Source organism: Coffea arabica, chromosome 10e, assembly GCF_036785885.1.
Source record: "Coffea arabica cultivar ET-39 chromosome 10e, Coffea Arabica ET-39 HiFi, whole genome shotgun sequence".
Lineage (NCBI taxonomy): Eukaryota > Viridiplantae > Streptophyta > Magnoliopsida > Gentianales > Rubiaceae > Coffea > Coffea arabica.
In genome coordinates this window covers 171,525-197,671 of record NC_092328.1, presented here as the reverse complement: position 1 = coordinate 197,671, position 26,147 = coordinate 171,525, and the positions used below count along the sequence as shown (strand labels likewise).

The 26,147-nt window shown below is 38.2% G+C and overlaps 6 protein-coding genes across 6 annotated transcripts; 2 read left to right on the top strand and 4 right to left on the bottom strand.

Annotated features, from left to right (window-relative positions):
* Positions 1-827: 827 nt before the first annotated feature.
* On the bottom strand, positions 828-1,232 carry LOC140015429 (uncharacterized). Its single transcript, XM_072068004.1, has 2 exons — positions 1,065-1,232; positions 828-980 (listed from the first exon to the last, which is right to left on the bottom strand). The coding sequence occupies exons 1-2, from the start codon at positions 1,230-1,232 to the stop codon at positions 828-830; spliced, it is 321 nt and encodes a 106-aa protein (XP_071924105.1).
* A 2,597-nt stretch (positions 1,233-3,829) lies between these two features.
* Positions 3,830-7,996, bottom strand: LOC140014990 (splicing factor U2af small subunit B-like). Its single transcript, XM_072066746.1, has 4 exons — positions 6,464-7,996; positions 4,456-4,561; positions 4,143-4,266; positions 3,830-4,047 (listed from the first exon to the last, which is right to left on the bottom strand). Exon 1 carries the CDS (start codon positions 7,349-7,351, stop codon positions 6,488-6,490), a length of 864 nt encoding a protein of 287 aa, XP_071922847.1. The 5' UTR covers positions 7,352-7,996; the 3' UTR covers positions 3,830-4,047; positions 4,143-4,266; positions 4,456-4,561; positions 6,464-6,487.
* Positions 7,997-8,045: 49 nt separating this feature from the next.
* LOC140014991 (uncharacterized) lies at positions 8,046-10,866 on the bottom strand. The gene is made up of 2 exons (XM_072066747.1): positions 10,424-10,866; positions 8,046-9,636 (listed from the first exon to the last, which is right to left on the bottom strand). Exon 2 carries the CDS (start codon positions 9,595-9,597, stop codon positions 8,788-8,790), a length of 810 nt encoding a protein of 269 aa, XP_071922848.1. The 5' UTR covers positions 9,598-9,636; positions 10,424-10,866; the 3' UTR covers positions 8,046-8,787.
* A 677-nt stretch (positions 10,867-11,543) lies between these two features.
* LOC113712933 (mitotic spindle checkpoint protein BUBR1) lies at positions 11,544-15,888 on the bottom strand. Its single transcript, XM_027236573.2, has 11 exons — positions 15,343-15,888; positions 15,111-15,170; positions 14,641-14,785; positions 14,364-14,521; positions 13,086-13,167; positions 12,940-13,006; positions 12,815-12,866; positions 12,270-12,438; positions 12,103-12,185; positions 11,846-11,923; positions 11,544-11,759 (listed from the first exon to the last, which is right to left on the bottom strand). The coding sequence occupies exons 1-11, from the start codon at positions 15,591-15,593 to the stop codon at positions 11,696-11,698; spliced, it is 1,209 nt and encodes a 402-aa protein (XP_027092374.2). The 5' UTR covers positions 15,594-15,888; the 3' UTR covers positions 11,544-11,695.
* A 3,221-nt stretch (positions 15,889-19,109) lies between these two features.
* On the top strand, positions 19,110-20,010 carry LOC140015282 (calvin cycle protein CP12-3, chloroplastic-like). Its single transcript, XM_072067276.1, has 2 exons — positions 19,110-19,296; positions 19,396-20,010. Exon 2 carries the CDS (start codon positions 19,404-19,406, stop codon positions 19,893-19,895), a length of 492 nt encoding a protein of 163 aa, XP_071923377.1. The 5' UTR covers positions 19,110-19,296; positions 19,396-19,403; the 3' UTR covers positions 19,896-20,010.
* Positions 20,011-20,090: 80 nt separating this feature from the next.
* LOC140015281 (chlorophyll a-b binding protein 7, chloroplastic-like) lies at positions 20,091-24,660 on the top strand. The gene is made up of 6 exons (XM_072067275.1): positions 20,091-20,740; positions 20,889-21,055; positions 21,324-21,470; positions 22,000-22,132; positions 23,107-23,199; positions 24,252-24,660. Exons 1-6 carry the CDS (start codon positions 20,591-20,593, stop codon positions 24,552-24,554), a joined length of 993 nt encoding a protein of 330 aa, XP_071923376.1. The 5' UTR covers positions 20,091-20,590; the 3' UTR covers positions 24,555-24,660.
* Positions 24,661-26,147: the final 1,487 nt, after the last annotated feature.

Genomic DNA, 26,147 nt, shown 5'->3' with positions numbered 1-26,147 from the left:
CAGCCAGTGGAACATCTCAATAGCTGCCATTACATTATCCGTAATCAACCGTCCTTTAATAAAGGCATTTGATTGTCACTGATAATATGTGGCATCACATGCTTCAAGCGATTAGTCAAGGTTTTTGTAATCAACTTATATGCCACATTGCATAAACTAATGGGCCGGTAGTCAGATATCATAGCACGGCTTTTCATTTTAGGTATTAGCACTATATTAGTTAAATTCAACTTACCGAGTTTTGTGCCACCATTAAGAATTGAGAGAGCAATATCCTTCACCTCTTTCCCAACAATTCCTCAATATCTCTAGTAAAAACCAGCATAAAGACCATCAGGCCATAGAGCTTTCCATGGGTGCATTTGTGCCAACGTATCAATGATCTCTTGGTCTGAAAACTCCTTCATGAGCTCCAATTTCATCTCCTCGTCTAATTTTTGATCAATGATATTTGCATATAATTCCACCTTCGCACCTTCTGAGGAAAAAAGTTTGTGATAATACTCCAAAATATGTTGCTCAATTTGTTCGCCAGTGCTTATCCAATTCCCCCTTTCTAGTCGAAGACTCTCGATAGTATTTCGCAATCTCCACTGGCTAGCTTTGTAATGGAAATAAGAGGTGTTTCAGTCGCCTTCTTGTAGCCAAGAGACTCTTGAGCGTTGCTTCCAATAGAGTTCTTCCTGTTCTAGCAGTAAGTTAAGCTCCTTTTTAATAGCAAGCTCTTCTGTTAATTGATGTGAGGAGTTAAATTGTATGATTTCCAACTTGTCAGAAAGCTTTTTAATTCGCCTATTTAAATGCTCAAATTTCCGTCTTCCCCATAACTATAAAGTAGTCAGAGCCTGCTGTGTGCAGGAAACCAGTGATGCAACTGGGTCTTCTGCACCAGCCCTATGCCAATTATCAACCAATATTCTTTCACACTCCTCATCCCCTAACCATAACTGCTCAAATTTGTGGGTTTTCCTCTTTCTCCTCTTATTGTTGAAGGCACTTAAGGTATGTTTAATAGAGATGCAGATTGGAGCATGGTCCGACCAAGAAGAGGAAAGATGTTATACCATAGTCGTTGGGAAGAGCAAACTCCACTTAGGGGATGCCACTGCCTTATCCAACCTTTCACAAATCCGACGAGTAGGACTCCTGCCTCTAGCCCACGTGTATCGAGCATCTCTGAAACCTGGATCATATAAGCTGGCGTCCCTGAGTCCCTCCCGAAAAGCATCCATCTGGGTTTAGGTTCTGACTGTACTACCACATTTTTCTTCAGAGGATAGGATCTCTTTAAAATCGCGTGCACATAACCATGGTAGTGAATATAAACTGGCCAGCCTTCTCAATAGTTGCCATGAGTGCTTCCGTTGACTTAATTTCGGATGGCCATAAAAGCCAGTGAATCGCCAATGCTGCCCCATCACCGAGTCTTTGATCACAGCGTCAATGTGACCAATCGAGTAGCTAACTATTGAAAGCTCGACTCCCGCTAATGCAAGACCCCCACCTCTATTTCGGCAGTCTACAAAGAACCCATTCTCAAAGCCTACTCTTCTTCTAATGACATCCATTTTCCTTGTTAGAAGTTTCGTTTTCGAGAGAAAAACCAAATCAGGAGCTTGATCCCTCAAAAGTTTATTGAGGGCACGAATTGCACGAGGGTTCCCAAGCCCTTGGCAATTTCAAACCATAGCGATCATTGGCCTTGACGGTGCTGCTGTGTAGACACCACCGTTTGAAATGCATTAGCGTCCGAACCGTTCTGCAACCTTGCTCTCTTTCCATCCCCCCCTTTGTGCATGAAAGCATGTTCCTCCTTTAAATGCCTTTTCTCCTATCTATGGATATCTTCCATAGCCGTTAAAGCTAGTTCTGAAGCATCAGCTGTTGGGCCACGCTCATGACTACTCATAAAAGATCTACTGGGTCGGGAAATAGGTGTAAGACCGGCCCCACTTAACCTTTCCTCCTTAACACCCACTGGGCCTTCGATGGTAAGGGTCGTTCTCTCTGCTGGTGGGCCTCCAAGTTGGCCCACTCCTGGTTCATCCAGTTGGTCCGTTGTATGATAATTTTTGTTGTAACACTGTATTTGTTTGCCAGCTATACTCCAACTTGGCTGCTCTGCACCGAAGTCCCTATCCTGTATGCATCAAGAAGTGTATAGGGACTGATTGACATCCTTCTCATGATAGTCTCGAGACCAGCCCTGCACTTGTGGAGATGGAGCACCTTGATTGTCTCTTACACCTTCTTCCAGAACCATGGAAACCGATGAGGTTGCCGCCATTTCATCCTCACACAATATCTTCTGCCAAATCAACTTGGCAATGATGGTATCCGTTATCAGTAGGAGTGGACAAAATTATCCGCTAACCCGAAAACCCGTCATGTCCGATCCAAAAATTAGGATATCCGATTTTTATTATATGATCGGGTCAAAAGAGAATTGGGTACCCGCTAAGATGTGGAGCGGGTTATGGTCACATAATTAAAAATTCGAGAATACCCGATCCACCCCGTATATTTTTTTTTATTTTTATATTATTTTTATTTTTATACACACACTATAAAATAATAAGTTAGAATTAAATAAGTAATTTTATTGAACAAATTGTATTACAAATATGAGAGACTATAGTTTATTTACAAGATTAATTTGTAGAGATCATGATCTTATATTTTATAGAAAAAATTCAATTAATAAGGAACATATATATTAAAATTTGTGCTATTTATTTTAAATTTTTATTGATTTTAAATTCTTTTAATTTTTTTCATTTATCTTATATTCTCTTCACATGCTTATTTCTTGGTGAAAAACCTTTTTTTAGAAAAAAAAATTATTAAATATAAGATGAATGTGTAAAATTTAAAATTAAATTGATATAAATAATTTTTTTTTGAAAATTAAATAATAAATGGGACGGGACGGATACCCGTTGACCCAACCCTATCTCAGCGGATTCCCTATAATCGAGTACCCACTGTTATGCGAAGCAGGCAAGGATCAAAAAATGACTGACCCGCAAAATACGAGTCAAATCAATCAAATGGTGAATGAGTGGTACCGACCCGCAGCCACCCTTAGTTATAAGCCAAAACCCGTAATGAGAATCGTGAGTGGAAGTGTTGTTAACATTCAAAGCCTTAGCACAGGACCTTGCTAAATGCCCCGTGACACCACAGTGGTAACAGAACGTTGGCAAGGGATTTTACCTTTGTCAGTCGCATTAAATTTTAGTCGTCCGATACCCGGAAAGGTTTTCGTTCGCCAAAGACATAATATTCTCTTATTCCCGGCATGCCTTTTGGTTGCAATACATGTAATCCTAATGCCCATCCATCGTTTTAATTGTCTTTACTCATCCAATCCAAAAAACAGCCACATCGAACAGCAAGCGACAAAGACCAAAATGACGACGCCCCCATTTCCACATCCACCATGATGAGGGCAAAAGGTATTTGCCCTCGTTTTTTTTTTTTTTAAAAACCACAAAAAATATATATATAAAAAGGATTTTAATTTTGTTTCAATGAATCATAAGAACGATCAAAGGCACAAATTGATTGTCTCCAGACAAAATAAAACAGGATCCATAGACTAGATGATCTAAACGTCACCGTTGCTAGAGTCGAAGAGCTCATAACAGATGCAGAATTGATTGTCCAACAGACACCAGGTACGTTCGCAATTTCGCCCAAACAAACAATATCATACAGATGTATTGTCTGGCTTTATTATGTGTTCAAGTAACTCCATCATAGACCTCGTAGCCTAACTCAAAATCTCCACCAATATATGATAGACCAAACATGTTATCCAATAGACTAAAGACGAAATGGGCACTTTGCATCCAGGATTTAACTCCCCCAAACTGTTCATTATTCCGCAAGTTCACAAACAGTGGGGATTCAGCTGTAATGTGAAAATATTCACCTTACTGTTTCCTAAAACAAGTTAAAAAAAAAAAAAATTTTTTTGCTACTTATCCAATACACGAAACCATTATCTGATATCAGCTGGTCCGCTTGGCCTCAAAACTGCCCCTAAAAGGATAGAGCAGACCTTATGAGAAAGCATTCGAGAGAGAAGAAGGGGAGGGGGGGGGGGGGGGGAATTTAATAAAGAAAACATAACTCACAGTGAAGAATGATATGATGCTCATACAATCTCCACGTCAATGTCCAAAAGATAACCACATAAGTTTGTTTTTCAACAACTAACCCATGGTATATGTCTCTGTGAGGCTTGTTTCTTCAACCCAGCTAGTGAGGCAGGATCATGGCCATAAAAACAACCAAAAAATCATAAAGTAGTTTTTTAAAGATTTCTTTTTCTCCATTTCCTCCTTGGCAAGAGAAGAAAAACAAAAGGTGGCAGGGGCAAGACAGAGAGGGCAAAATAGAAACCAGTATTGAGGCCAACAAATAATGATAAATACAAAATTAATATACCTTCTGTGATATATGCTTCTATATTGAGAATTTGACACACATAATTGGCAACCCATTCTCAGATATCTGCTTTTCATTGTTTGGATCCGTCATCTCAGCAATCATGCTGAACACATAAAACGACGCCATTACAAGCCAACAATGTGATCAAAGGGTTCCAAATTAATCCCCTCCAGAAATATCTTTTCCATACTATCCCCTTGAATGCTGTAATGGATCAATCCACCCCCTATGGTATTGAGTTTTTATGATCAAGTACATTCGGCATAACATGCTCAATTTCCCACTAAATTGCCAGTGTAAGATGCACATGTTACCCTGAAAGCCTAATTTACCCCCCAAAAGAAGCCAACTCAACTCCATTCCTAACAATGCCCCAGAGTCTAAAGAATGTACAACCAAAACTAAAAAGATAAAAAAGAACAGGACTACGTAGGCCAAACCCAATTTCTAGGGTTTTATTCTTATGTTATTTCTGAAAAAAAAAAAAGGAAAGAACATAATATGGATTCTTTCTTGCAGCTTATCTCACTTTTTGGGGGATAATTTAGTCTTTTCACAATAGCATTTGTCCATCTCAAATTAAACATTTAGAGAGATATTGGACCAGCTATGCTGATTGTACTTGATAAAGAAAAATTAAATACCACAAGGTGGGAATTGATGAAATTCAACATTAAGGGGCAAAGTGAGGAAATGTATTTTTGGAGGGGTGTCTCCGAATTATCACATCTACAAATTTGGAATGCACTAGAAAGAATAGAGAGCAACAAAGACTTAGAAGCACTATCAAATGGGACAAAATAAATAAGTATGAAACTTTCATCACCAGGACAGCAAAAATGACTCTCTTTTCATGACTTCATAGTAATACTAGGCCTAAATCTCCCCCTCCCCCCTTCAGAAAGCAGCAATAGTTCCAAAGTCCACAAGCCAAAAGAGCAAGATAAAGAAAAATTAAAATGGGTGAAACAGAAGGACTAAACAACCCATTTTAAGTGGTTCCATACGACATTAAAGCAGTACTAATCTATACTTTCACAACATTCTTCATGTAAGTTCAGGTGATAGACAAGATGTCATTCAAATTTCAGCATCTAATTTTCACTCAATTATCCTTCCAAATTGTTGTCAACTGTCAAGCTTAATTATCCAGTTATCAAAACTAATGACATAGAAACCTGGAAAAGAGAGGTTGCAATTCCACCAATCATGAGTCACAAGAAGCCAATATTTAGCAACAAGCAACCAAGATTTCAACATCAATTGTCTAACAAACAGGTAGAACTCTGACAACTTACCTATGAAATTGTGCTAAACACTTGGATATTATGCCACCCAATATTTCATCTGTAATTCATTTTTGCAACATCATAATCTATTATCCTCCCCTACAATGACCCTCAAATGTGAAGCTTAGTGACCTAAAGCAATCATCTCAATCTCAAAAGTCAAGCAAATATAGCACGAACTTATCACAGAATGCAAATTTCCAATATCAAACCCTTCCCAAGAGTGCCAAAAGTTAAAGCATTTAAATTTACTCTTAACCTATCCTATAATATTAAGTTAAGATGATCTAATTGAAAACCAAACAGGAACTGAAATGAAGCCACACGCAAGATGAGGAATGTGACAGCAACAGTGCGCTTTGTTTCTAAAGATAGGACTCAAAGCAAAGGCAATGGAAAGATATATGGGTACATGGCAACCTGATATCACAAGAATCCACATGTTAACGAAATGCAAACCAAAGACTAGGCATCAACTACAACTACTAGTTTAAAAACAGAAAAGCATGTCAGACCCTATATCGGCTAAACTCATTGCCATCTCACTTCCGAAGGAAAAGGAAATAAATAAAATGACAAATAAGATCAGAGTAGATTAATCAACCGGGAAGGATAGCATCCAAGCCTAGAATGAATACCAACACAACAAGAGAAACAGGCAAGGCTAGCTCCAGAGAAGGATAGACGGATGGAACATCAAATCAGCGAAAAACAACCTAATAATCAGATGAGCGTGCCTCCTAATTCTCCTCCCTCTCTCGATTCCACTGCTCAATCCTAGCTCTTCGCTCCTCGCTCCCTTCCCTCACAGGACTTTTGCTCCGCCTGGGACTCGTTGGATGTCTCCTCCTTCCTCCGCTGCTGTCGGTCTCATGCCTGGCGTGCCGGTCTCCTCCGCTCCTCCTACCACTTGCACGAAAATCCCTTTCACCGCCACGGCTCCTATCGTAGTCCCTTTCCCTTTCCCTTTCCCTCCGGTGATGGTGGTGCGGATGGGGACTGGCACTTCTACTGCGACTCCTGCTCCTCCGGTACCTACGATACCTCCCAAAGAGCTTCCTCCTGAGGTCCCTCCCAATCATCTTGACGTGCATAAAATTGCAATATCCGCCACGGTTGCAACTGTTCTCCTCGAACTGGCGGCAGGTGGCCTCGCGGAAGTCGGTGACGGGGGAGAAGTCGGCAATGATGGGGCGGCCGGAGTAGAAGCGGCCCTGCAAAGCCTGGAGGGCGGCGGCAGCGTGGTCCTCCTCCTTGAACTGGACGTAGACGTTGCCGATCATGTGGTCGGCAAGGTTGTCGCAGACGTTGAGGCTCTCGATCTCGCCGAACTTGCCGAGTTCCTCGAAAATGTCCTCGTAGAAGTCCTCGAAATGCTCCTGAATCTTGCGGGGATCGATGGGCTGGCCCTGGGGGTCGACTCCGGGGGTGATCATGTCGGGGCGCTGGTACATGTTGGAGAGCAAAAGGGTGGGGGAGATGGTAGGACGGTTATGGAGGCGGGAGCAGCGGTCGCCGTGGCGGCAAGCGCCGATCTTGAAGTAGAAAGGGCAGTTGACACGGTCCTTCTCGGTGCCGAAGATGGAAGCTAAGTGCTCCGCCATGGGATGAATGGATGGACGTGGGAAGCAGAGAACTGATTTTAACTTGCAGGGTTTTAGGGTTTTAAAAATCTGAACACGAAATAGCTCTGCTAGGCATGCGAGGTTGGGGGCGGGGGGAGAATGGAGGGAGAGCCCTCCTCGACTAATTGTTTACTTACTCTTCTGTGGATTAAGAATTTAAGATACTTGGGGGGTGTTCTGTTCTGTTATGTTCTGGTCTGGGGGTGAATCGGATCAGTCCATGCAGTGCCGGACAGCAGGATAAGTTTCGCCTCTACGCCGGGATCGGGAAGGGACTCTAAATCAGCGGTGGTGGAACTTTACTTGTGCGCTCGCTCACTTCAGTAATAATTTAGGGTTTAAAGACCCCCCCCCCCATCCCCCCTATTGTGCTTTACAAAATCAATGCGCCGCTGGGTAATCGATCTCCCTGTCTCTTACCAGTTACCAATATGAATACCAATGGAAGCGAGGCGAAAAACAAAAAAAAAAAAAGCAGAGAGAAAAGAGATCGATCTCTCTCGCTCTCTCTCGACGGATATGGATTATGGATTGAAGCTCCCCTCCCTCGCCAGTCGCCACTGAAGGGTCAAACATCTACGTGTACGTGCGTAATCCAAACCAGTAATAAAGAAATGCACACTCAGGCGGGCGGGGTGCGACAAAGAGATGCATAGTGTCCATATTTATATGGGATAATTTCAGAAACCTCCCCTGAGGTTTTTGTCAGTTGCACTTGCCTCCCCTCAACTTCTGAAAATATCACTTACCTCCCTTATTTGAGAAACTTGAGTAACTTGTCAGCCCAAATCAGAAAAAGGTGGATTAAAATACTAGTATCAAGAAAGAGAAAGAAATTTAATCCCACAAATGCCCTTTTTATTTCCTACAACATGTTATTTTAATAAATGTTTTAAGTAATTGGGTGGTAGGGATACAAAATTGAAAAGTGTGGGGGTGTTTGTGAAAATGAAGAAGCATGTGAAAGTTGTCATCCAAAAATTCGTACGGCTCCAAGAGTGGTGATTCAATGCAGCTATTATCATTGTCATCCAAGAATGTGATTGAATGCAAAATGATTAATGCATGAAGAATTTAAATACCAACAAAACCAAAAGTAGATAAGAAGCCACATAATATATTGTGCAAAATCCAGAATCCAACATCATATGATAAGTACTAGCTATTGCAATCCAAACCTGCACAAAACACCATCTAAGTGTACTATTGCAATTAGATGGTGAGGATTGCATACTGCTAACATAGTTCCAAGTGCATGTCCAAAGGTAATGAGTACGCAGCAAATTTGAGATGGCATCCACGAAGCACAACCCAACAAAAGTTACATTGAGTTTTAGTCAGTAATATAATAAGAGTTAATAGTGCTCTCATATGTAATAATTCCATCAGTTGGAAGAGGTAACTTTCAAGATTACTCAGAATCTCATGCTGAAACTATTGGTAAGACTTTGACTGTCCATATTGGCAATAGCTTCAATGCTTACAGAGGCTTGAGTTTGGGAATTCTGATTGGTATTAGCTGCAGAGGCTGATTGTGCATTAGCAGAAGCATTTCCCTTTCCTATTTTGGAACTTTTACCAGTAGAAGGACCAACCATTTGAGAAGTTCTTTCTCTCTGGAAAACGCAAAAGAAACTTATATGTAGAAACTTCATGACTTCTTTTATAGGATCAGGAATTTTCTCAGATTCAGAATCAGAATCTGCAACAATATCATCACCTTCATTTTCCTCAAAATCAGAAAAGTTTAAGTCACTGCTGTCACTGGATGCAAGGGACACTCGATCATCATCTGAGCCATCTTCTTTATCACTGCCCAAATGATGTTTCCATGACTCATCAGAACAGGAATGATAATACTCATCATCATCCCCAGAATTTTGAAAGTACTGAATCTGTCTTCCAGCATTATTATTAATTCCCAAGTTCTCTTGGAAAGATTGACCATTTAAATTGTTACCAACCTCATTAGGTATAATATCCATGTCAAGGACAAACAAATTGATTACAAGTTCACTCTTATGAACTTTGAACATTTCCTTCACAGATTGATCATCAATGATATCCATGCTACCTATAGCTTTTGGAATTCCATGTCTCATGTGCAGCAATAGATTCACATTCTCAGGCATGTCACTCAATGCCTGCTCTAAAATATCATTCAATGGTTGCATGTAAGAATATCTTTGAGGATCTACATTGGAAATTCTAGTTTTCCTCCCCATGTAGTGGACAACAATATCATGAGCAGCAAGAGTTCCATCCTGTAATTTCAACATTAAGATATTGGTAATCAAAGACTAATACAGCATGAACACACTTAATAAGAGATTTCAGTAAATGAGAGATTTTAGAAAGATCATTCTCAAAATCTCAGATTTTGTCAATATCAAATGAATTACTTAATAAGGCTTCATTCTTAAACTGGTGTACACCTAGTACTACACTTGGTAACTTGAACAAACATGACACACATGAAGAGCATCTGAACATACATGAAATACACAAAGAAATATCACCTGATAAGCATTATCGAAGCAACACATAAGCTTAGCAATCTTAGAAATCATGTAACTACTATACGGAGTAGAACAACGTGCCTCTTCCAAGCTATAGTAGTTTCATCCTTGTCACTTTGTTGCTCCAAAACTACTTATATCACTTAAAAGAGCCATTTATTCACATGAAAACTACAAAACTCCATTCATTAGTTCTATAATGTCACAACATTATTTTGCTTTTACTACCGACTAGAGAAAATCTGTCATGATCTGCACAAATCAGTTGCTCTGTAGTTTATTTGTTAAAGAATAACTTATTTGATGTAGATGATATTTATTGACATAACAAACATTATATTTTCATCATCACAACCAAAAACTCAAAACTTTCATGCATAACTAAATCTAAACAAGCATAACGTTATCATCATCAGAATCTAAAACTTAAAGTTTTCATGGTAAACTAACCTAAACAACATGAACTAAGTATGATCATAAAAATAGTTTATGCAAAATGCCTTGTAAAAGCATAGTAATCGAAATTTCTAACCTCTGTTGCTGTGAAGATTAGCAGTGATTCAAGGAAAAATTGATTGTCTCACAACTTTATGTCTCAAACCTTCCTTCCAGAAATCTTTCTTTCTCTCAACTCTCAACACAATAGAAAAGATGTGAGTAATATAAAGGAGATATATGACAAGACTACATAATTGTCAGATTATGGCGCGATTGGAAGTATTGCTTTGGCGCCAATTCCTCTCTTCTCGTTCAAGACCCTGGTTTTCTTCTTTTATTTTCAAATTTAGTCCTAAAAATATTTTATCTAAATTACGTATGTTATTCAGTGCAAATATTAAGGGTATAAGAGTCATTATGCAGCAACTTATGTCAGCAATGGGTCCCAGTTCCCAGCCAAGGGAGGTAGGTGATATTTTTAGAAGTTGAGGGGAGGCAAGTGCAACTGACAAAAACCTCAGGGGAGGTTTCTGAAATTATCCCTATTTATATTTATAGCCATTGAGTTTTATATAAATTTTTTTATTATTAATGCAAACCGTTGTGATCTTTTAAATTGGTTTGACTAGATGCTTTTTTGTTATGTTGGCAGTTAGCTATATTGAAAAATATGTTTAAATAGTAAATTTAAAAAATGCGTATAGATAGTTAGTTATATTGACAATGCGCGTTTGGATGGTTAACATGAATTAAAATTAGCTTGTATGAAAAAAAAAATAATAATAATGACGCAGCATCCATCGGCGAGCTTGTGGGCTGTGGCTACCATGTTCCAAACTACTTTCACCATAAAATGCCTGACTAAGATACAAGATGCCTTTATTTGCATTTTGTTGCAAAGGGTATAAAGGAAGGTTGGAGGTGGGAGTCAATCATCTTGTAATGCAAATCTTGCATATCCAGCAAGTCTTGCACAAGGATCAGTAGTATAACAGAGGAAGAGAAGAACATCTAGTCAGTTGGCATAAACCACCAATACCCTTTGCAACGAAAGGTACGTAGCTGTGTCGATATTCCTTTTATTTGTGCTTAGTTTGATCAATATTAAAAAAAAAAAAAAAAAAACAAAGAACTTAAAATGAACACCGATTTTAGAACGAATTTTGAGCATTACAAGAACACATCAAACATGCTCAACTGGACTCATTTACAGCTGTGCAAGAAAGTGATATAGATCTCTTCTCAATTGATTTTCTGGATGTTAATAAATTTGCAATTTCGTTCATCAAAAAGAGAAATGGCAGACTGGATCAAGTCTGCTTTACTCGGATACAACAACAGAGATGAAATAATGTCCTTCCTCGGATTATCTAGGCAAAGAACTTGGGGGAAAATTGCGCAAGGGATTCTCTCTCAATAGCTCCGTTTCCCTGTCAATTGGAACAGCAATGCAGCGCATTCAGTGAACAATTTGAAGGGGAATTCTAGTATTATAGCACGTATAACAGCCACTTACTTCTTAAGGTCTCTACCATCCCCGTGTCTGAGTTGTAGAGTTGATGATTTTCCAGTCTCCTTATCCATCTTCTGTGCTCTAACAGATTAAATAACAAAGTCCAGGTTTAAATTGAGAATGAATTTTGCAGCTTACGTCTATGCAGATATAAGCACATGCACACTGGAAGCTGAACAAAATGAAGGATCCAGTAGAAAGTTGTTTCCACAAAAATGTTTTCTCAAGAACCAGGATTCACTAAGAGCATGTGTTCTTACTCGGCACAATCGTCATCCACAAAGATCTCAATAGACGGAGTTGTAACTGTTCCTCCATATCTATGCCCAAATCTCTGGGGAATCTGGGAGCAACGGTTAGGCAGTCAAATGCCACTGGCTCATTCTAAGTAAGAATCACACTTCAGAGTGTCAAGTGCATGCCTAACCTTATTTGAGGCCCATTTAGAAGGAACTGAGTTGTTCTCCTTATTTCTCTCTGCGCGAACACCGAGACTCTGCCATGGTTTTGACTCCAACTTTGAAGTTTGTGATTGTAGGTCCGATATCATATTCCTACCAGAATCTTCATAGATAGGTATTGCGGTCCCTTGAATCCTGAAAAATCAAATTGAATCATAAATTAAATTTCCCAAGAATTTTGCATGTGATCTTTGATTAATTACTTTCTAATCTTGTTAAGCAGCATGGCTTGATATACGCTTTATTACAATAAAGCTGATTCAGGTAGATCACATTAGAGATCTCCACAGTCCATAAGGAAAAACCAGTTAACTAGACTTCCACGGGACCTAGAAAAATATGTTATTCCACAAAGAGCTGAAAGTTTGCAGCTTTAAAACCCATAACTCTGACATACACACTAGTGCTGGCAAACGTGAAATTCACAACAGTAATACTACAAAGGATACTTGGATATAAATGTTGAGTAAAATAAGGGGCAGGAAGACCTTCAGACATTCTATCATCTTACCTATCTGTTTTCAACTTTTTCATAGCAAAATCAGAATCATCTGCCTGGTTTCCTGCAGGTGAAAAAACAGTTATATACACAAGTGTAACTTCGAAGGAAAAAGAAAATATAGTTACCAGACTTACGACGTTCTCCCGTAGCCAGTACAGTCCCAAAACTTCTAAGTGGGAACTGATTCTCTGTTCTGTCCTCCTGACAATTTAAAAAAATTCAGAGTAGAAACTAAGACAAGTGTAAATGGAAGAACAAGGTGACATATGAATTTGCATACCTCGACAGCTATTGACCTTCTCATTGACCGATTCAGAAACTTTTTATAGGCTGCCTTCAATTTTTCAATTGGTCGTGCATTCCTAGAACAGTAAACAAGAATATAGCTTGGCAGTTGACATTTCAAACAACCAGATGGAAGCTAACCAATCAACTGGAAAATTTTGGGGAAAATATTTTAAAAAATAGAAGAGAGGAAAGGAAAATCGATAAATGTATTTTGCAAAAATCATATACGCCCCAACAATAACACGATCAATTGCCATCGTAAACAATCAACATTCAAGAATCTATAGCAACACTTGAGATCAGACAACAACAACAATCACAAAAATATTCCTGTTCAGCTTGGCATAATATACCAATCTACTGAGAAAGATATGGTCGGTATGAGAAATTCAGAGTGAATCCAAATAAGATGCAGGATGCTTGTATAAAAGGGAAGGGATTGCGAAATTCCAGAACTAGAGTTCATCCACTCCAACCGCCAGCTATACTGGAGTTATATGACAAGCAGACCATACCCATACAGAAACCAGTCCACCATAAAAGCTTTTACAGTGAAGGAGAAGGTCACTCTGGTCAGAAGGAAGCAATTAAAATAATAGGGGGGAAACACACTTCACTAAACTGGAGGGAGGAGGCTCTCACATTTTATGCTTTGTTTGTGCTTTTTGCTTCCTGTTATATTAAGAAGCAAATTGCGAAGAGGGAGAGACTGGCACCATTTTATAGGGTAGAAAGAGAAAAATAAGAAGCTAACGATTAGGGGAATACCAATTGAAATCAGACTATAATGTTGCAAGTCAGCTGCTCAGTAATATCAACCGTGATGCCAAAGCAACACTAGTCAGGAACATAGACAAATGTAGTCGAGCAAATACAAAAGATCAGTAAGCACTATTTATACAGGTAGGGACGAAGAAGTGTGTTTTCTGCATATACATTGGGCATTACTAGGTAATTAACGGTTATGATTAAGCTTAAAGCCTGACAACAGCTCAATAGTGCTCGTTCATTAGAAAATAACTCAGAACATAAAGGCAGATATTTGATAAAACAAATACGGGATCAAAGAAGATACATTTCTGAACAAGAAACTCTTTCTCTAGGTTAACCTGAAGCACAGAATATGAACAGACAATTAATGTACAGAAATTCCTCCTTTTGGTTAACCCGAACATACTCAAGATACTTGATCTTGTTTAACGACCAATCTATTCAGCCATTGGGGGGCTGGGGGAAGAGAGAGGCAAATTCTAAAGGGACAAAAACTTACATAGATATGCCTCGATTGAAGATTTCATTAGCAGTTCTAGTTTTGTTCTTGGCTTCCATGTGAAGAGCAAAGGATATATAGAAGGAAGCATGTGTGAGGCCAATTTTGTTTGCCTCGAGAAAACTATAGATGACTTGAGCATCAATACAATTTGCCGCCTAAGGATGCATTTGAAATCGAAAAATAGGAAAACAAAATCAGAAGACATACATGTAGGGAACATGAAGAAGGAAAAGATAGGGAGCAGTAATAAAAAGGGAAGGCAAAACCCTCGCACATATTCCAACCAAACATTGAGATAGCGAAGATCATCCTTGTAGCGGTCCTGGTGCCAAAAAGAGCGGACACACTGCTCATAGATGACTACTAAGCCGGAGGAGTCTCCACCAGCAGGAAAAGCCTCCTGAACCCACTTAACGCACCTGTTGGAATTGGATTGGAAGGTATTACTGTTGATGATGAATATGGGATGCGGATAGGGATTGGTTGAACATACAATACATGCGAGACAGACTAGTTAAATGCTAATGAACAATTGAAGAAAACATGACCCTATGATGCATGGTGCTCCTGCGACATGAAAGGAACAAACAGGAACGAGCAGAGGTATGGTGCGTAGTATTTCTGCAAGAAAAAGAAAAAGAAAAAAGCGCACACGCACTACTAGACTGGAACTCCGGAATAACTATAAGTAGAAAAATAAGGAAAGAATGAGACAAGTAGAAAGTAGCAGGTGAGAGTACTTACCGAAGCCAAGGTTGGAGAGGATCGTCACCTTCATATTCATCTATGGCTTCAATCAACCTCCTGGTTATGCATATAAGGAGTAGTAGTTGGTAATTTTTTTTTTCCCATCTTTTTGAAAGAGAAAAAAAATAAAAGAACCTAAATAAAAAGAATAAGGGAAAAAGGTCTTGAAAAAATGTACTAGTAGAAGAGAATCTGATGAGGAGAGGATGGAAAGAAAATGGCGTAAAACCTGCGATGGTGAAGAAGTTGAGTCCTGAGGGTGGAGGAGGAGGAGTGGGATTTGAGAGCCGTGTTGAGAAGAGCGACGTTGCGGCCCCGCTTCAAAGGCCTCACATTTTCCTTGAACAGCTCCCACTCGTTCCCAGTTTCTTGTTTCGATGCCAAAAACTCCATTTCTGGGTCCAACGACAACCACTCCGACTCCGACTCCTGCTTATTCAAGGTGCAATCGGACGCCATCGCCTTCTTCTCCGTATCCATACAATTGTTAAAACAAAAACTACAGTAGTACTACTTGGATTGGGAATTAATTTTATTGGGAAAAAATGAAGAAGCAATAACAAAATGTAAGCTAATCTTGAATCGCCGGTCACGGAGGGAGAGGGGCTTTTTTTTTCTCTTCTTCTTCTTTCCTCTTCTTTTCAACTTGTAGATTGAAGAAGAAGAAAAGAAGGAGAGTGAGGGGTTCCTTTTTGTTTTGTTTGAATTTCGAAAAGCACCGGCCCACGAGCACTAGCGGCTAGGCCCCACTTCACCTTTTCTTCTCTCTCTTTATATGGCAATTGCTCCCTCCCTTGGCCTTAAGTAGTGAAGTGCTCCGTCCAACGAGCTCCATCCCGCTCTCTCAACGTTCATCCATCAATCAACATAGCCGTTGAAACCCCGATTGGCATATTAGTTAGGGATAATTGCAGAAACCTCCCCTGAGATTTCTGACATTTGCACTGACCTCGCCTGTAGTTTGAAAAATTACACTGACCTCCCCTGAGGTTACTAATCCTTTACAAATTCAGTCCAAACGATTAAAATATATTGTTTTAGAGAGTTAAATTAGAATTTTGTACCAAATTTGTCCTTTGTACTACATGTCCAATGTATGACAAAATACTACAAATCCATTAACAATTAATAAACTTTAAGAAGTATAGTTTATAGGCAAATAAACATTACCTATTTAAAGTACCGGCTCTTTACGGGTATTTTACTTTCAAACATTTAATTTAATACAACTATTTACGCTCAAATACAGATTTGTATTTACTTTCAAATAATTTTTGTTAAATACAAAAACTATCAATCTCTCTTCCGTAAAAATATTAATATAACACTTTTTCAATTATAGTTATAACCATTTATGTATTTAACATAAATTAAATGATTCAGAATAAAATACCCATAAAGAACCAATACTTTACTCATGTAATGGATGAAAGTCATAAAGAATTAATACTTTATGAATCATTTCTTTTTAAAAAATATTTAATTTATATTAAATAAGTAACATACCGATTTCCTTTTTGCAAGAATATTACTGTAACACTTTTTAAATTTTACTTACAAAAATTGATATATTATCATAAATTAAATATTTGAAAGTAAAATATCCATAAAGAGCCGGCACTTTAAATGAATAATGCGTGTTTGCCCATAAAGAGCCGGTAACTATTTAAAGTACAGGCTCTTTACGGGTATTTTACTTTCAAACATTTAATTTAATACAAATATTTACGCTCAAATACATATTTGTATTTACTTTCAAATATTTAATTTTTATTAAATACAAAACCTATCAATCTCTCTTCCGTAAAAATATTAATATAACACTTTTTCAATTTTAGTTACAAATATTTATGTATTTAATATAAATTAAATGATTCAGAATAAAATGCACATAAAGAACGAATACTTTACTTATGTAAATGATGAAAGTCATAAAGAATTAATACTTTATGGGCCATTTCTTTTTTTAAAAAATATTTAATTTATATTAAATAAATAACCTATCGATTTCCTTTTTTGCAAGAATATTACTGTAACATTTTTGGAATTTTATTTACAAATATTGATATATTTATCATAAATTAAATGTTTGAAAGTAAAATACCCGTAAAGAGCCGGTACTTTAAATAAGTAATGTGTATTTGTCCATAAATTATACTCATTAAAATTTATTAATTGTTAATTGATTTATAATATTTTGTCATTCATTGGACATGTAGCACAAATGGCAAATCTGGTACAAATTCTAATTTCACTCCCTAAAACAATATTTTAATCGTTTGGACTAAAATTGCAAAGGATTAGTAACCTCAGGGGATGTTAGTATAATTTTTTAAATCACAGGGGAGGTCAATGCAAATGTCAGAAACTTTAGGGGAGGTTTCTGCAATTATCCCTAAGCCCGCCTGGAAAAAGAACTCGACGGAGGGACTGAATTAATGGACAGTGGTGTGGTTCAATTAGTGAATCACTCATTAAATCAGCGAGCATAAATTTAATATTTATAAATATAAATTACTAATTTAACATACATAAAATATATAACAAAGTGCTTTTAAAAAGTAATTATTGTACTTAGAATGATATATAATGAATATATACATGTTAATAGAATATTTAATTTCATTTTAGCGTACTTTTACATAAATAAATAATATAGCTAAGTATAAAAAAAATCATATCACTTGTTTTAAAAAATATAGCATAATTTCTTCATTATAATTTTTTAAGAACAATTTAATTTTTTCACTGTTTAAATATTGTTAGTTTAAACTTTAAAAGTTAAAAGAATTAATTATACAATAAAAAAGTAAACAAATTTATAAAAATATATGTAGTTATCAAATAAAAACTAAGCAAGTGGTAAAATCTTATGCACATTTAAATGAAGATGAAATATACAAATCTTATAAAAAACATATACTATACACGTGTTGTTGCAAAAATAAAAGATTCACGATTGTTAAAAAAAATAAAGAAGTAAATTGAGTCAATTAAAAAATCGGCCAAATTTTTTTGTTGAACCACTAGGTCAAACAAGTTTGTTCAGATTTGAGTGGATCAATTCCTTGTCCGGTAACCAACCCCCTTTAGTGGAGTTGGCCACCATCTTTAGTGTGAGGTCAAGGATTCAACCCTTGTCTCCCATCAAAAAGTGCCACCTAACGTGGCTTTATTTAAGATTCATTTGGGTGCCGTGCACTCGTATGGTCCCCGCCAAACACATATCACCAGGCCAATTGATTCAATCATCAAATTGGGCCGAATTTAATAATTATGTTGATTGGGACCCACCCCTACGAGTAACCAAAATATTTAAAAAGTTTCATTATCCTACTGTGCTTTTCTTTTTACTCCACTCAACATCTACAAATGCTTTAATTGGGCCACTATATGTATATATATACATGTATATATATATATTTTTTAATTTTTGTGTCATCCATCCCATTAAACTTCTAAAAAATGCTTCAACTCGGCCGGCCATTCCCTCTGCTCGGCAGTCAAGTTGAACTGTACAAACTTTCATGTGATGCGCATTCCTCATGTATAGGGAGATATATGTCTTTTTCCATGAATCCCACTCTCCAGTCCAGTTCGTTAGCTATTAGTCAACGTAACGGCCGTAAATCTCTCCGAAATTTTCTAAAACTTTATTTTTTTTTTTGAAAAAAAATTGAAAACTTTGGAGACAAATAATCCTGCTTCACTATTAATAACAGGCAGAATGGCTTGATTAAAGCATTTTAGAAGTTCGATGGGATGTGTAACCAAAAAAAAGCATAATGAACTAGATTAAATATTATAATAATGGCTTTGTTTGAATCACAACACCGTCACCAGCGGATAAGTCCCGTCACCAGCGGCGGAAGAAGGAGGGAACCAACCAACTCTTCCACTTAGGCTATTACGTGAGGAGTGCCGCATCACAGCTGTCCCATGGCCCCATCCCAACAGCTTTAACGAGTTAAATCATACCATTCCCAAGTCCCAACAACAACATGGATGGATGCACCAGCACCACACCCCCTCACCGTCTTCTTCTCTCTGAAGTCTAAACTAAACAGCAGTCTTCTTCTCCTTCCTGTCCCGTGAATGAAAAACAGAGAGAGATCAATCAGACTCGGATCGGATCGGATCGGATCGTTCTTTAAATAGATAGATTCATTGAACAAACAAACTGGTCAACTACTTTTTTTTGTTTGTTTGTTTGCTTGCTTTTGTTTTTTCTTTCTATTTCCAAAAGTACTAACTACTTACTAGTATTAATTAAAAACTACAGGTAACAGAATGAGTATAGTAGATACAGTGGTCATGGCGAATTTCCCAACTGTGAAAAACCACCACCCAGTACTTGCAGCAGCAGGTGCGCCTCCTCTCAGTTTCAGTTGGTGTGCATCAGGAGCAGTCACAGCTGGTCGGGAAAACAGGAAACAGATGAGGGGGGGATCTTCTCCTTCTGGGATGGTTATTCCCAAGGCGGGGAGGATGAGGAGATCGGGGGCACAAGCGACGACGATGATGATGGGGAAGTACAAAGGCACCCAGATGAGGGAGAAGCAGCTGACGGAGATGATAGAGAAGAAGGTGAGGGAAGCGAAGGAGGTGTGCGGGGAGGACGGGAAGAGCGACGAGTGCAAGGTGGCATGGGACGAAGTTGAAGAAGTGAGTCAGGCCAAGGCAGATCTGCGTCTCAAGCTGGAGATCATGCACCAGGATCCACTTGAATCCTTCTGCCAGGACAATCCCGAAACTGACGAATGCCGTATATATGAAGATTGAGAGAGAGACAGAGAGCTACTGATGTACTATGGATTACAGCTACTGAATTTATACTATTTATTATGTACGAGTAGAGTATAATAATAATAATGATGATGATGAATGGTTGAGCCAAGTACGAGCAGAGTATTTTGCTTGCTAATACGTGCTCGGATCCCCTTTTTTGGATAAAAAAAGATCTCAACACAAACTACCATTTAATGCTTAAAATATTTTATTGAGATAATTTTACAAACCTCCCTGAAATTTATTAATTCTTTATAATGGCAGCAGCAAGCGCCCTTGAGTTTTAAAAACTATTTATCCATCGAGTTTGATTTTCTGATTTTCTCTCACATCCTAAATTGTTCTTTCTTTAATGCAAAACTAAAAAAAGAATTCTTCATCCTTAGGGGGTACTGACTGACTGACTGATGATCATAGATGTAAATTGATTAGTAATTAATTATACCTTCCTCAGTATGATTATTAGCACGCGCTTTTCTCTTCTACAGAAAAAATCCTTTGCTTATTAATTAAGTGTCCATTTTTGGTCCATCGATACAAACCATATCGCTTCGGAAGAGAAGAAAAAAAAAAAAGAAGCCTTTTTGCCACTTTACTTGCCACTTTACTTGCCACTGGTGGCGGGAGAGAGTAGAAACCCGAAAAGGAAGGACAGAGCGCATTTGAGAAACGAGAAATTTACGAACGAAATGTCCCTTCTCCTCCTCCAGTTCCACCCTTGGTCGTCGTCGTCGTCATCTTCATCCGCACGGTCGCTACTGCCCTGTGGTTTCTCGACACGGGGAAATATCGTGAGACCGAGGCTTCCATTTTCCCGCTTCAAAGCTTCATGGCAAGAGGTACTCCCTCCCCTCCCCTCTCCTTTTACTATTGCTAGGCGCCAGTCACTCACCGGTACTAGTTTTTATGCTCTGTTTTATTATTATTTTTTTTGATAAATTAGACTGGTATTGTATATTAAAGCGTTTGTATGCATGACTTCTGAAGCTCGCTGGCGTTTTGGTCCTCTCCGCCATCCCTTTCACCGCCGTCAAAGCCATCGCCAATAGTTCTCTTGGCGACTCCCTTCGCAGGCAAATGGAGGAAAGGAAGGAGGCTGAGCTCCAGAATTCTTCCAAGCTCAAAGCCCTCGCCCAACTCGCTAGAAAGGACAGGTGATGAATGGACCTCCATTTTTGCTTCAATTAAGATGTCTTAGTAGTGAAAAGGCCTAATGGTGGAAGATTCTCTCTCTCTCTCTCTCTCACGTTCTTGCTCCTCTTATCTCAATTGAGTGATCAACAATGTTTGGACCTTAATTGCACTTCCACCAGAAAGCGGTTGCATCATTTTTCATTTCTGACGTTTTGCCACTCTTACAAGTTTTCATGAGAAAACGCTTCACCAATTCATTATATAACATTCGCTTAATGACATGAACAGCATGTGGTATGGAGAAGATCGACCTCGTTGGCTTGGTCCAATCCCATATCAGTATCCTGCCTATCTGACTGGAGACCTTCCCGGGGATTATGGCTTTGACATTGCTGGTCTCAGCAAGGATCCTGTTGCCTTCCAGAAATACTTTAAGTATATAAATCATTCCTTAAATCCGCATGTTTTCATATATTTATTACTGGTATAACCATTTGAAACTTTGATGCTGAGGTAGACAGTTAAAGTTATTTCTGCAAGCTCAAGTTACCTTGCAACTTTTTCAGCCTTGAACATCCCATTTCCATTTGGCCATTTTTTGATGGTTTGGATTATGAATATGCTAGTTTCAGATATAAATGGGACTTGGCCTCTATTTGTTTGTATTTAAAGCGTTTCAAGGCAGGAAATCGCATTGGTTGAAAATGTTTCACATGGATTTTGATTGTTGTCTCAGTGCCAATTTCAAAACCATTCTTCAACTGAATAGTCAACAAGGACACGGCACGGTCTCTATAATAGTCACAATATCTAAATCCTAAGTACTTTGTGTTGTTCATTCAAGCCACTTTGTCTAGGAATCTTGAGATTGGGCATTCCCTAATACCTAGCACATGAAGGCCTTCCTTCTTTTGTTATTTTCTTTCCTTGAGAGTTTGAACGCTTGAATCTGGCTTTTTTCCAGTTATGAAATACTTCATGCCCGCTGGGCTATGCTTGCTGCCCTTGGTGCTTTGGTTCCAGAATCGTTGGATATGTTGGGAACCTTTCACTTTACTGAATCTGTCTGGTGGCTTGTTGGCTATTCGAAACTTAAGGTTAGTATCTTCCGTCCCTGTGAGATGTATCAGAATTATAAGCTGAATAGCTTCTCTATTGCTGTCCGATATCGTCAGTGGTTTCTTGATCAGTTAAAGTTCCCCAATTGTGTCCTCACCACGTGACGTGATAATTTTTCTTAGTGGCGCAATCTACTAGGATGCTAAGTAATATCTGATTCTTTTATGATTTCTTGAAAATTCCAGACAAACCTTTGGATGTATTTCTTTTCTCTGTTGTTCCCTGTTTCCTTTTGTCTATGTGCAAAATGTTGCACATATTCGAAGGTAGTGTCTAGTTATGTTAATACTGGGGTTCCTCCCACTATCCCATGTGGCCACACTTGAAGATGGGCTGATGGCTCTCATGCGTGTTGACAGGAGAAGGCACCAAGAAAAATTAATTTAGTTCATTCCGCTATTAGCAATCCATGGATATGCCAATGAACCATGATTAATCACTCAAGAAAACAAGCTTTCTTGCCTAGGGTTTGAAATATTGATTGTTCAGTCATGTATATGCCTTCATAATGCGCGTGTTACCAGAACGCGATGGATTCTATTACATGTCTTGGAATTATCTGTACACGTCAAAGTGCTACTGCATTTCACCTTACGGAAAAGCCTTGTGCACTTGGTCTGGTTTTTCAGATACTGACATACATTACTCTTACTAATTGCTTCTGAATTTTTTATTTTCTTTATAGGTGGTTGTTGCATGTCATTTGCAAATAGGCTCTTTTCTATCGCTTGGATGAATTGCTTTTATATGTTTATCGAGTATGTTTATTATTAGAAGCTCATTAGTTCTAGTTCTAGTACTGCTCAACTAATACAGCGTAAAGTAATATAAGAAATCTTGGAGGAGCTACTGATCTCTCCTTCTTGATCATTTTTTACACAGAGGTGTGGTTTACATCTGCAAATTATTGGTTATTCACTTTCAATTCTTTTCTAATCTTGATCATTTTAAGGGAGATACACTAGACTACCTGGGCATACCCGGACTTCATTTGGCTGGAAGTCAAGGAGTGATAGTTATAGCCATCTGCCAGGCTCTTCTAATGGTAACTAATCTTTTATTTGATGAGTTTGTGTTGATTGTTCATGGAATTGGAGTAATCTGTTAACTGATGCTGGTAATGTGTTACTGCTCCGTTGATTCAGAATGTGCTTAGTATAGTTTACCATAACTAAATTGTTGAAGCTAAAGGACCATCCCAATGATTTGAAGTTGCCCTCTCAAAAGTTTTCAAGGTGATGTAAAGAAAAACTCGCCTGGGGCTCACTAGCTTTGGCTTTGATCTCCATTTTCTTTATTATGGCCTCCAAGCTTAAGGCTTGATTTTAATTCTGCTCACTGCAACTATTGTCCACTGTCCTATTATTTGACTGCTGCCTTGATAAGTTTGGAATCTCACCATACTGGGATCTGTCCTGCATTCATTGGAGGATGCAAGGGGCGGTGGGAGGGGCACCCGCCTGCCTCCAAGATTTTAGAAACTCTTCTATATCCACCAGAAAATTGTAAATGTTTCACATATATCATTGTAGAAATTAGGTTTTGATACCCCAAGATTTTAAAAGTCCTCTTATATCCTTCAAAATACTAAAAGTTTTCACTTATATCCTTGTGAATGTTATCCTTTGTCCCCCAAATTTCTTACAAAGGTATAAGAATGCCACTAAGTATACACCTTCATAAATCTTGCCCTTAAAATCCCCAGCTCTGCTTCCTGGTGGGGTTATGCTTGTTGAGTTCTTTAACCTTTTTGACTCTTTTAACTTGTCAATTCATTTCTTGGTTGAATAAAATTAAGTTGGTGGTAGAATTTGGTGATAGTAGCTGTTGCATATAAAACACCCCTTGATGTAGTATGTTTTATATAAATGGTTGGTCCTTCTATAGAAACTCGGAGTACCTTTCAAACATATGTTCTTTAACATGTAATCAACTGACAGGATTAAATGGCGGACATGCTTATCTGATGTCTAAACGTGGTTGTAAACTGATAACTGCAGACTAGAAGGGCAATTAAAACCACATCAAATCAATATATTTGTTTGTTCAGCAGAAGAATAGAAGGAAAATAACATTTTTCTGGGCTACTTTGTGTAGGTTGGGCCAGAGTATGCTAGATATTGTGGGATTGAGGCATTGGAGCCTTTAGGTATTTACTTACCTGGTGACATTAATTATCCTGGAGGTGTGCTTTTTGACCCTTTGAATCTTTCTGAAGATCCTGTAGCTTTGGAGGAACTGAAAGTAAAAGAAATAAAAAATGGCCGCCTAGCTATGGTCGCCTGGTTAGGTTTTTATGTTCAAGCAGCTGTGACAGGTAAAGGCCCTGTACAGAACCTCCTTGACCACATCTCAGATCCCATTCACAATAATATCGTTTCCTTTCTGAAATCTACATAATGTAATCAATGATTTGTATACTGTAAAGTTTAAGCATATAAACTCTTTTTACTGTAAATACTTTGATGCTGTCTATATCAAATGAATGACATTATTAATCTTTAAATTCCGATTACTTTGTGAAAGTAAAAGTATACTCTTTATCTGTTTGTCAATCTGCCTTCTCTTTTTGAGTAATAACTCATTAACTGTTTTACCATATGCGAGAAGCAATAAATATGGATGCTATAATCAAGCTTGCCGTAAACAAATAATAAACAATTCTGGTGAGACCACCAACTGATACCATACTACTTCAGTTTGATGGGTAAGTTGGCTTCACATTGTAGGGATGCTAGCATTATCTTTTAGAGCATAGGTACATATGAAATCAATTAGATATTGATAATTAAATTCTTGTTAAATGTTCCTTGTTTCATGGTATACTTTTTTATGCTTTTCTTTCCCCGAATCTTTTGAGAATGATGGAATGAAATAAAAACAGAGAAACAATCTTGCATTCGTGCTGACGAATAGTTGTGCTTCAAATTTTAGTTTTACTGTTTTGCCTTGTGGAGACTGGGGGAAGGGAAGGAATTGTGATTTGAGATTCCTGCCCTCAGGGAGGAGGAGGGGTAGATTGGGGGGAGGAGGCATTGTGAGAGATGACCCAGACTTTGTTTTTTGAAGGGTGACCATTACAACTAGTTCACACCTTGATCTCATATCTCCTTTCGGATTCTGGAGTAAATTAAGATTTCAAGATTGTTTGATTTTGTATTTCAAGAATTGCAAATACAAAAAAAAAAATCTATATAAAAACGAGGTATTACAGTGAGCTGCCCATCAAGATGAATAATTTGTAAGAAATATGATTGGGGTAAATTAGTGGATATATATATATATATATATATTTAATCTACTGTTCATATGATAGCTCTGGTTTTATGATCCCTTCTAGGAGGTGAGACTGGCTGTTAGTGGACCTTACTTTCTGGAAGGCGGTTCTTTCCTAGCTGACAACCGCTCCGGAAGGTGTAACATCATTTGTACATGATGTAACATCATCTGTACAAGGTGTAACAATAGAACAACAGCGAGTAACATTAAAACAATATTTTTGTGGGTTCTACACGACGTGAAAATCGAGTTACGAGACGTGATTTGAGCCGCACAAATTTTTGAAATCTCATTCAGGCCGTGAACAGCCTGGGACGGTAGACACGGTTGTCTACCGTCCAGGCCCCTCGTCCTCTTTCCTATGGGTGTCCCCTAGTGCTCTTTCCTATGGGCATTCGTCCAATGTATTAAACAAGACTTGCGAACTGAAGGATCTTGGAATGGGCCAGCTTGTATTATGCAGTTGTGTTTTTTTTTTTTCCCACAATTGGACTATGGCTTTATTTTTGTTTTTAATGTCTGCTTGGACTAGAACCTTGTGGCAGATGTTATCTGTCGATGCTATCAATTTTGACATCAAACCGCCTTTCTAACCCAATTACCTGAAGCAGAGGGAGATATAGGTCAAATAAGAGCCAGCAATAGGATGAACTCTATTGCTTCCCCTCGATGATGTTCAAATAAGAGGCGGCAATGGAATCTATTGCTCCCCTC

What these genes read in the sequence shown, in the direction of transcription:
- LOC140014991 (XM_072066747.1), bottom strand. Translation starts at nt 9,597, where the DNA reads ATGGGGAGGAAAACTAGAATTTCCAATGTAGATCCTCAAAGATATTCT.
- LOC140014990 (XM_072066746.1), bottom strand. Translation starts at nt 7,351, where the DNA reads ATGGCGGAGCACTTAGCTTCCATCTTCGGCACCGAGAAGGACCGTGTC.
- LOC113712933 (XM_027236573.2), bottom strand. Translation starts at nt 15,593, where the DNA reads ATGGATACGGAGAAGAAGGCGATGGCGTCCGATTGCACCTTGAATAAG. An exon ending in GTGGATGACGATTGTGCCGA is followed by an intron (nt 11,924 to 12,102) that starts GTAAGAACACAT and finishes TTAATCTGTTAG; the next exon opens with AGCACAGAAGATGGATAAGG. An exon ending in GATGGTAGAGACCTTAAGAA is followed by an intron (nt 11,760 to 11,845) that starts GTAAGTGGCTGT and finishes TCCAATTGACAG; the next exon opens with GGAAACGGAGCTATTGAGAG.
- LOC140015282 (XM_072067276.1), top strand. Translation starts at nt 19,404, where the DNA reads ATGAGTATAGTAGATACAGTGGTCATGGCGAATTTCCCAACTGTGAAA.
- LOC140015429 (XM_072068004.1), bottom strand. Translation starts at nt 1,232, where the DNA reads ATGGATGCTTTTCGGGAGGGACTCAGGGACGCCAGCTTATATGATCCA. An exon ending in TGCTCTTCCCAACGACTATG is followed by an intron (nt 981 to 1,064) that starts GTATAACATCTT and finishes TTCAACAATAAG; the next exon opens with AGGAGAAAGAGGAAAACCCA.
- LOC140015281 (XM_072067275.1), top strand. Translation starts at nt 20,591, where the DNA reads ATGTCCCTTCTCCTCCTCCAGTTCCACCCTTGGTCGTCGTCGTCGTCA. An exon ending in GCCTTCCAGAAATACTTTAA is followed by an intron (nt 21,471 to 21,999) that starts GTATATAAATCA and finishes GCTTTTTTCCAG; the next exon opens with TTATGAAATACTTCATGCCC. An exon ending in TTGGCTATTCGAAACTTAAG is followed by an intron (nt 22,133 to 23,106) that starts GTTAGTATCTTC and finishes GATCATTTTAAG; the next exon opens with GGAGATACACTAGACTACCT.